Here is a 10906-nt window from a genome sequence, read left to right as displayed (position 1 = left end):
TGGCTGAAGCGGGGAGCCCAGCCAGGAGTACATTGCAGTAATCCAGGCGAGAGATGACCAGTGCCTGGGTCAAGAGTTGCGCTGCCTCTCTGGTAAGGAATGGTCGTATCCTTCTGATGTTGTAGAGGAAGAATCTGCAGGAGCGAGCCGTTGCTGCAATGTTCTCCGCACAGGATAGTCGGTTATCCAGGATCACTCCAAGGTTCTTAGCTGTCAGGGAGGGGGTTACAGTAGAGTTCTCCACTGTGATGGAGAAGTCTTGGAGAGGGCAGGCTTTCCCGGGGATGAAGAGGAGCTCGGTCTTGTTAAGATTGAGCTTGAGATGGTGGTCAGCCATCCAAGTTGAAATGTCAGGGAGACATGCTGCGTTGACTCACAATGGATGTGTTCGAAATGGCATACTAGCATACTCAATGAGTATATACTGCATACTAAATTCATAATAAGTATGCCAATACCAGCCGACCATTTACACTGCAGTATGCATACTGCCTCCCAGAATGCATTTCGCACTGGCCGGCAGCGGGCAATTTTAAACCTCCTTTGGCTAAAGGCTCGGCTTTGTGTTAACATTAACATGTCGTTTTAATATGTTTTCAGGCGAGAAAGTAACCTATATTCCCAAAATGTGTCCAGTTTATCAAAATAACCCGTTTATATATCTGATCTGACGTTTTTTTCCCTCTTCTGTTCGCTAGCTAAATTACGGCTGCATTCGTAAATTCGCCCTGGAAATCTGATCAGCACTCATGGAATGCCTCTTGTCCAATCAAATTACCTGGTCTCTTTATGACGTATGACAGTGTGCGCTCCGGCGAACGCACCCTATATTGCTTAGATAACTTCATTGCGGGGTTCGACAGAAACGTCGGAAGATATTAGCTAAACAAGTTGTAAAATGATTTGATGAATATCTTTAGCTAGCTAAAGTAACTAGCTTACTTTATTGTTGTCTCAGCAGTTGGTAAAAGAACAGGATTCAAATAAATATATCAGCATTATAACATCGTGGGCTTGCTGCAGCAAGCACAGTAACAACCCAACTTGAAGCTACAATACTGGGACCATTCGTGACTGGGCTACAGGCAGTCAAATACTAGGCGAACATGTGTGTACTGTGGATTACTGTGGAACTTGGATTTCATGCATTTCTAGTGGCATCTTTAATCACACTGAACATTTTGAAATATTTTAGAAAGATATATTTAATATGAATTCTTATATTGCTATGTTCAAGCTCAATGTCAAGTTCTCACATAGGTAGCTAAACATGTGCCTGTTTTAACTGTTAACTTGAAGAAAATCATTCGGTACAACCAAAAATAATCATTCGGTACAACCAGAAATCTGGTCAAATATAAGTATAATGGTTGTACTGAATGATTGCAATCTATGTTAGTCCTATTTGCACATCTTTTGGTGCAAAAAAATTCAATATATTATTAAGGGAAAATGTTGTATGCATAATTTATTTTTGCACTTCTGAACACCTTATCCGTCATTGACCCATCTATACTTAATTCAAATGTATTAGGTGGTGGGCCGAACGCGTTTATCGCGAAGTTTATCTTTTTCCATCTACAGAGTAAACGATCTCTTACATACGATATTAAGTAATTCTCTTACGTCTATAACAATTTGTTGGCAGCTGTATTTATGTCTGAGATTTTCACAAACTTCTTTTTTAATCGTCTGTCTGCTCAGGGACATCGCTGGTCGCTCTAGTTGATAAACCAATCAGAATTCGAGTACGGCTTCATTAGGACCCCGAAATGTAAACACTGGCTGTTAACCCTAGCAACTGACTGGATGTTAACCCTAGCAACCGCGGGGAAATAAAGAGATGTGATGAATTATGGAGTGTTGTATGCATTTAACAAACCGAACTGACAATATTATAGCATTTTCAGATGCAAGTTGGACCAAATTTGTACATTGTTCTCTAGTGGGTGAATCTTCACACTGCAGAAAGCCAAATTGCAGAAAGGGCTGTAAAAAAATATAACCTAGTAGACAGTTACATTCCAGATGTGCCAGCTAATATTGGCTACCATAGACAATGCTATATATTAATAATAATAATAACTTTATTTGTATAGCGCTTTTCCTGCAAACGTTGCAGCTCAAAGTGCTTTAATCATTATATAATCTTAATTTAGTTATTTTGTAACTTAAATGCAATATTAAAAGCATGGGTTTTTATCATTTTAATTTAATTATTTAGTCATTTAAAGGCAATATTAAAAAGATGGGTTTTTAGTCTTGACTTGAACATATTTGCTGAGGTTGCATCCCTAATGTATATGCAGTATGCCAACATACGAAACATTGAAAGAGCCCACAAGAGAAGGGAAAAATCAGTACAGGAGGCTGCTGGTTTTTTATAGCCATATAAGTTATTTATAAGAACAAGATGATATAAACAAGCTAAGATATGACATGAACATTATTAACAATATAAACAAGATAAGATATGACATGAACAAGATAAGAACAAGGCATCACTGGGTCAGGGTCAGCCCTGCCAGGTCAGGTCCAGAAGATGTGCAGTGCAGTCCAGGGCTGAACGAGGTCGACGAGCAACAAAAGGATGTCAGTTGACAACAATATATTCAGCTGACCAGAAGACACCAAGACAATGGTCCAAGTTCTTGGCTTGTGGCCAAAACAAAGAAAATCTACAACAGTTTCTTTTTGAGACATGGTCCAAGTCCAGGAAAGACCAAATTCAAGACATCACTTTGATTGTTGGACATGGGTCTGAGTGTCATGTGATCAGAGTCAACAGCAGTGGCACAGAACTTGAGGTTTTACCACTGCTCACACTGTTCTCAATACAGGAGGAGGCAGACACCCGACTGTTGCTTCACTGTGCACATGCCTCACAGTATAGCTCACATGTTGTGATCAGCAGTCCTGACACAGATGTGTTTGTACTGGCTATCGCTTTCTGTAAGGAAATAGGAGCAAACCTGTACTTCCACACAGGGAAAGGGACAAACAAACGCACCATACACGTACAGAGAATACACAGCCATCTTGGAGATGAAGTCTCTGATGCGCTAATTGGATTTCACTGTTTCACCGGCTGTGATACAGTGAGTGCACTGCACGGCAATGGAAAAGTGAAGGCCGTAAAAACACTCCTGTACAACAAAGAGCATTGTGCTACTTTCCAAAAGTTGGGAACAGCTTTTCAACTGCCAACAGAGCTTTATGAGGAAATTGAGGCATTTACATGCGACCTCTACGACCACAAAGGCTGTAGAGATGTAAATTTAGCTAGGTGTCAAATGTTTAAGAGTGGGAAGTGCAATGACCGAAGTCTACCACCAAATAAGGATGCCTTGCACAAACATACTCAGCGGGCAAACTACCAGGCAGCCATATACAGGAGGTCCCTTGAGAGCCAGCCAGACATCCCTCCGCCAATGAGCCATGGCTGGAAGATAGAGGGAGATTTCTTTGAGATTGACTGGATGTCACTTCCCCCAGCCCCAGTCGCCGTTTTAGAGCTTGTATACTGCTCCTGCAAAAAAACAAAATGTGTGAAAGGGAGATGCACATGCAAATCTAACAACCTACCATGTACAGACATGTGTCTGTGTTTGCACTGCGAAAACACACTAGTGTTATAAATGTTCTCTAACACTTGAATCTTTGTCTAGTCTCGTCAATTATAGGCAAGGCAAGTGAAGATACACTTAGTCTTGGGTTTTGTCTTACCAGCTCACCTCGTAAAAGTGAGACGATTGACAATATCAAAAACATGCTTGCACACACATATAACATACTCACACATAAGTTAATGTTACTGGTCCCAATTTGGCACAATTACTGAAATTATTGAGAATAGACATGGTTGACATTGGTAACTTAGCTATTGTACCCTTTAAAGTTAGATAACTAGCTTGTTAATTAATTAGCTTCACAATCGCGGGTGACGTTAGTTCGGATTTTTCACTAAAATAGCATATTAGAACATGTTTGTATTGACACAACATGACATGGACTTGTTCATTAATATGTGATATGAATTAGTATGACATGCAAATCTTACCTGAAACATGACTTGACAGTAAAGTTATCCGAAACAACTCAGTCTTCTGGTCTTTCCAGATAATACGTTGGTTACTTCCTAGTTCCGTATTTTGAAGGAATATCATTGGCAGACGTCAAGTCAGGTGACGCTTTAACGGGTTTTGATTGGTTAGCGGCATAGTAGCCCCAAGCATTCTCCTTATTAACTTATGGATCGTAAGTTTACTTTTCATAAAACGTCGATCGAAAATCGGCTGCCAACCGACGGAAACATGTTCCAAAAAAACCGATTTAGCTTATATGAAAAAATCAACTAGTCTGTAGTTGTAGATCGATCATTTCACAAACGAAAGCAGATAGACAGCTTCGGCCCACCGCCTATATGCATTAGCCTACGTGCTGTCAACAGAGCATTGACTATCCACACCAACAGAGCAGTGAATGTAATACCAACAATACAACAGATATATATCAAGTAGCCTAATAACAGAGCAGTGAATATAAAACCAACAAAACACACTAACAGTCAAACAGAGAAATAAAATGGCCGTTGGCTTCAACTAAACGCGCGCTCTTACCTTCGGCTAGCACACCTGCAAACTCAACTTTCCCGTTCCTCTTTCATGCCAAGCCTCTCGTAGTGTCCCCCATGTCTGACAAACAGAAGTAGCCCCATAGTCTGAAGGCTGAATATTATTGAAAGGTTTAGTTTTTCATGACAGGAATAACTAAGGTAAGTTTGGTTTGAGGTCTGAGGAGAACAAGACACGGCGGGAAGCGCGAGACGCAGCTGCCTCTAATTGAAACCTGGGACACCGGAAACAGCTGTGAGTTAATGAGTCTCTTATGTAGGTGTGGCTGATGGATCCTGTTGACACCTTAAACGACCGTCCTGATTGGATATCAATAATCATTGGTCAACTATTAGAATCGACCATTGACCCAGGCTCAGTGTCCTCACAGCTGTGTATGCTAATATAATCAAATATTATACTTGTAATATCTTAACATTACTTAAAATAAATAATAATAATCATTTAAAAATCATCATCATTCTTCCAATTTTATTCCTCATCCCTGCTGTCTCTATTATGCTTCGCGATTAGTCACACCCGCCTCTTACGTGAAGGCTAGTAACAGCTAGTATACACAATATATAAAGCATGAAAAGGACTTAGCCTTCGTGCACAAAACAGAGGTAGATACTATGTCATGTCCATTTATTAATATGTTCGTTTCCTATTTTGGTTAATATGAAGCTATGCAAACATTCGCTAATCGCTAGCTAGCATCATGCCATTACCCACCCAACATAGCTGCTCTGTTGACATATGATAATTATGTTTATGTTATATTAGATTGTCCCTGCTGCTCACAACAAACAAATCACCTTGCTACTACTGTATGATATGAATTTAGATGGTTTTAGCCCACTTGATAGCTGCTAGCTAATTCACTTCAGCTAGCTACATGATGGTCGTCTGGTCGATCAACATCAACTCTCTACTCTGCAGGCTAACGTTACACCACCACCTGCTTGCTTTCTTTTGGGGGATTTAGCGATTAGGCTTAGTTTTCCTGTTTCATATAAACTGCTTTTTGATGATGGTTCTGTTGATGAGTCCTACTCTGCAGCTAGCTAAATGTTTTTTGCTTGTAATAGGCTAATATCTAACTTTATAATTGTCTAGATGCACTCAGGAAATACTGATATTAATAGTAAACACATGTTATTGTGATTACAGTTTATACTGACTGGCAACAATATGATGATTGGAAATGACAGGTAAGAAGAGCGTATCTGTAAAACCACATGTTAGAAACAGACTAGCCTAAAGGGTTAACTCTGTTCCAGGGAGGAGAGCTGTACTGGGAGGGGAGGAGCATTTCAACGTCAGTTTGCTGAAATGAAACTAAACTGTGTCGAGACGTAAAGTGTATCGTGGACAAGTGCAGACTCTCTCAAACTTGTTAGATATCGTCCTCAAACAGGCATCTATCACACATACAGTAGAAAGGACAGAGACATCTATCACACATACAGTAGAAAGGACAGAGACATCTATCACACATACAGTAGAAAGGACAGAGACAGCGTCTACACTCTCACAGAATCACAGACCGGTGAGTTCAGAGACTTACAGTGACAAGTCAAGATAAACTATTGTGTTCACACTCTTTTTATAGACGGTTCAGTATGTAAAACATATTGATTTGGTTGAAGGACTATTTTCTATGTGATGTAGAATAATGTTATCATTATTGGTCGCTGTATAATCCCATAAGACAGTCTTGACAGCTCCATAGTTGAAACTATCGAGATCTGATTGATTCCAGGAAATGCTTTATGGTGTCACCTCTGGTCTCTCTAGATATGGCTTCCTCCAGCAGTCTCCTGTCTGAGGAGCAGTTCCTGTGTTCTATCTGCCTGGATGTGTTCACTGACCCTGTCACTATTCCATGTGGACACAACTTCTGCATGGCTTGTATCAGAAAGTACTGGGACAGCAATGACCTGTGTCAGTGTCCAATGTGTAAAAAAGCATTTGATAAGAGACCAGATCTCTTTGTCAATTATTTATTCTCTGAGATGGCCACTCAGTTTAGGAAGTCTGTTGAAGTGAAGGCAATCAGCAGCCCAGCCCCAGACACACCTGTCAAACCTAGAGAAGTGTCCTGTGACATCTGCACTGGGACGAAGCTCAAGGCTCTGAAGTCCTGTCCGGTGTGTCTGATTTCTTACTGTGAGACTCACCTGGAGCCTCATCAGAGAGTCGCAGTCTTAAAGAGACACAAGCTGGTCGACCCTGTGGAGAACCTGGAAGACAGGATGTGTAAGAAGCATGACAGACTCCTGGAGCTGTTCTGTAGGAGTGATGAAATGTGTGTGTGTCAGTTCTGCACTGAGATAGACCACAAGACTCATGACACCGTCCCCATAGAGGAGGAGTACGGAGAGAGGAAGGCTCAGCTGGGGAAGACAGAGGCAGATGTTCAGCAGATGATCCAGGAGAGACTGCAGAAGGTTTCAGAGATCAAACACTCGGTAGATCTTAGTAAGAAAGATGCACAGAGAGAGAAAGCAGACAGCGTACAGGTCTTCACTGCTCTGGTGGACTCCATGAAGAGAAGCCAGGCTGAGCTCCTTGACGTGATCGAGGAGAAGCAGAAAGCAGCAGAGAGGCGGGCTGAAGGGCTGATTAAAGAGCTGGAGCAGGAAATCACTGAGCTACAGAGGAGAAGCACTGAGCTGGAGCAGCTCTCACACACTGAGGACCATCTCCACCTCCTCCAGAGCTTCCCTTCCCTGTCCACCCCTCCACACACCAAGGACTGGTCTGAGGTCAGCGTCCACAGTGATCTGAATGTCGAGTCTGTGAGGAGAGTTCTGTCTGAGCTGGAGGAGACACTGAATACAGAGATGGAGAAGCTGCCTGAAGTCAAGCTGAAGAGAAGTCAGCAGTATGCAGTGGACGTGACTCTGGACCCTGATACAGCAAGTCCTTATCTCATTCTGTCTGAGGATGGGAAACAAGTTAGATTAGGAGACACAACAAAGAATCTCCCTGATAACGCAAATAGGTTTTCCCAGTGTCCCAATGTTTTAGGAAAGGAGGGTTTCTCCTCAGGGAAGTTTTACTATGAAGTGGAGGTGAAGGAGAAGACTAGCTGGGATGTAGGAGTGGCCAGAGAGTCCATCAACAGGAAGAGGAGTATCAGACTGAGCCCTGAGGATGGATACTGGACTGTCTGGTTGAGGAATGGAAATGAGTACAAGGCACTCGCTGGCCCTGCTGTCCTCCTGTCCCTGAGAGAGAAGCCCCAGAAGGTGGGGGTGTTTGTGGATTATGAGGAGGGCCAGGTCTCCTTTTATGATGTGGAGGCCAGGTCTCTGATCTACTCTTTCACTGGCTGCACCTTCACTGAGAAACTCTATCCATTCTTCTGCCCTGGTAGTGATGGTGGTAAAAACTCTGCCCCTCTGATCATCTCTCCTGTCAATCACACTGACTGATTTTTAACCTTCAACTCTGACCAAGCAGAAAAATAAGCACATTTATATTTATATTTATCTGTTGTCACTCATTAGGGAAGATTATGGTGTAATTTACCAAATAGAGTAATTTTTTACTTGGTTATCGTTTGTTATCATAGTTTGTGCTCTCAGTGTGTCTGCTAGAGATGGTGAATATGCAGCAGCAATGTCAGATATAGCCCAGCCTCTCCAGCCTCATAAGAAGATAATATGACTCTACATACATGAGGCTGTTTGACTTCTCAGGGTGTTCACATTATTATAAATCAGATGCTCTCAACATACTGTATTTTTGTTATCAGCTAGTTATCATTTTAATGTCTTCTATAAATGTAAAGCATTTTGGGGATGTTGAGTGTAATGAATACTGTGTGTGTACAGAGTGAAATTGAGGATGTTCAGACAATTAAATTCACTTGGATTGGTCAAATTCATTGATCACATTAATAATCAGTATAGTCCAGGTCCCAGAGCTTTAGAATGGTGATGGTGGGGTAGCAGACTGGCTGTCTGGCTTATTAAAACAAAAACATAAGTTGTCCTTCAGTCTCTGCATGTGTGTGACGTAATTGCATTTAACAGAATGTACGTTTGATGATAATGTTATAAATATAAAAGGGAATCAGATGCTTAAAAACTGTTTAATAAGGGTGACTGTGATTGTAATATGAGAGAGATAGAGAAGATCTATGTGATATTATACGTTTGTCTAATGGTCTGTTTCTGTGGTGGTTTTATCATCGCTGCATATCAAACATCAACACCTGATTAATAAAGTCTCTGTTACCTGACACCTGTGAATGATGATTAACTAATTTATCACCGAGGTGAATAAAGTCGCCCACATTATCAACATTCTAGACTGCCATGGGAGACTTTATTCACCAAAAAAGCATCAATTATGACGCTTCATTTTGTAGCCAATCAAAGTGTTGTTGCTAGGTAGATACCACGTAAAACACTGGACACTCTAGTCTTCATTCCGTCCTCAGGCCTGTGTTCAATACCTAACTCTAACCCTGGAGCCAATCAAAGTGTTGTTGCTAGGTAGATACCACATAAAACGCTTGGCACTCATTAAACACTGAGATCTGTGGCAGAGAAAGACTTTACTCTGTAGCAACCTATGACCTGATAAACTCTCCTGTTTACTGTTCATACCTGGCACCTGAGAGAGAAAGAGAGAGTATGAGCAGAGCTGCCAAGTCTCACGCTTTGGCCGTGAGACACACGCATTTCAACCAGTTCTCACGCTCTCACGCCACACCTCAAATTTCTCACGCCGAGAAATAACAATTGTTTTACGGGACTTTTATTTTAGTGGTTAGAAACTGTTTAATAAGGGTGACTGTGATTGTAATATGAGAGAGATAGAGAAGATCTATGTGATAGGGTTAGTGTGGTGTGGTGGTTCATCACTGTGGTTTTATCATCGCTGCATATCTGTGGTGGTTTTATCATCGCTGCATATCAAACATCAACACCTGATGAATAAAGTCTCTGTTACCTGACACCTGTGAATGATGATTAACTAATTTATCACCGAGGTGAATAAAGTCGCCCCCACTGTCGCCCCCACTGTAAATACTCAGTTTTGGTAACAGTTTTTTGTTTCTCTAATGTAACATAACCAGGTACATTAATAATATTAATAATAATAATTATCATTATCATTATTATTAATATTATTATTAATGTACCTGGTTATGTTACAGTAGAGAAACAAAAAACAGTTACCAAAACTGAGTATTTACAGAGTATTTACTAGCTAAGATTAATACTAATTACAATTTACAATACAAATACAACAATTGGGAGTCCCTCAAAAAAAATTTGGGGTGCTGACCAAGGGGCTGAGTCCTGTTGATGGGGCCCAATTTTCTTTTAGACTCTGTAGGCTACTGTATTTGTTTATTAAGATTTCATAAATATGATATATTGTCTGAATTGTTGTCTTGTTTTATAAAATGTTAATTATTTTCATTTCTTGTGCTGGTTTATTATGAACAACATGTAAAATTGCAGGAAACTAGCACAAATAATTGTGTGGGAGAGAGGGGCCGCCGCTGCCAAAACGTGCACAGTTTTGGGTTGCTCCACCGCCAAAAAATCTCTCTCCAAACTTTTGGTGAAACTTGGCAGCCCTGCTTTCAGAAGCCCCCAGACCCAGGTGCTGGTGAAGGGACATCTGATCTCCCATCTCCACCATGTAAATTCAGCCAATTATTAATAAAGTGTATTTGTACAGTGCTACTTTATATGTAATAGAATGACACACATTACTTAATGCAGTGGTGTAACAGTATGGATGTGCTACTAATAAATAAACGTTATTTATTCATATTTATTCACTTGGTAACACTTTACTTGAATCCTCCATCATAAGGTCTTCATAATAGTGTCATAAAGTGGACATTAGAGGTGTATGTTTGGATTTGCCTGCAGGTGAAGGAAAACAAGCACAACTCTCCAGCCTGCAGCAGACGCCCCATCAACATCAACTGGAACATGTCCTGAGGTACATGAGTCTATCAAGGCAGCACCTACAGATCCTGTCATTTTAATTTATACAAATAATTATTTTTGTCTTAAAACCATTGTTGTCCATATTTTTAATGTTGAATGTGTGGGTGGTGATGAGGCAGTACTGGTCGGTTAATGTGGTGGTGGTGGTGGTGGCGCCCCTAAAATGTTGCCGGGGGGGGGCATCAAATAGTGGGGGGGTAGTGGGGGTCTAGTGGATAGTGAGTTGGACTTGGGATCGGAAGGTTGTGAGTTCAAATCCCGCCTGAAGCCACACCACTACTAGTGTGCCCTTGGGTAAGGCAC

At 41.1% G+C, this 10906-nt stretch overlaps 1 protein-coding gene across 1 annotated transcript; it reads left to right on the top strand.

Annotated features, from left to right (window-relative positions):
- Nucleotides 1-6115: 6115 nt before the first annotated feature.
- LOC308164870 (E3 ubiquitin-protein ligase TRIM21-like) lies at nt 6116-8745 on the top strand. The gene is made up of 2 exons (XM_080538923.1): nt 6116-6165; nt 6414-8745. Exon 2 carries the CDS (start codon nt 6416-6418, stop codon nt 8054-8056), a length of 1641 nt encoding a protein of 546 aa, XP_080395049.1. The 5' UTR covers nt 6116-6165; nt 6414-6415; the 3' UTR covers nt 8057-8745.
- Nucleotides 8746-10906: the final 2161 nt, after the last annotated feature.

The sequence above is a fragment of the Nansenia antarctica genome, assembly GCF_963989245.1.
Source record: "Nansenia antarctica genome assembly, chromosome: 9".
NCBI lineage: Eukaryota > Metazoa > Chordata > Actinopteri > Argentiniformes > Microstomatidae > Nansenia > Nansenia antarctica.
The sequence above is the reverse complement of the archived record's forward strand: the minus strand, read 5'-3'. Positions and strand labels throughout refer to the sequence as shown.

Bases quoted from the DNA above. Each gene is read 5' to 3' on its own strand.
- LOC308164870 (XM_080538923.1), top strand. From the start codon at position 6,416: ATGGCTTCCTCCAGCAGTCTCCTGTCTGAGGAGCAGTTCCTGTGTTCT.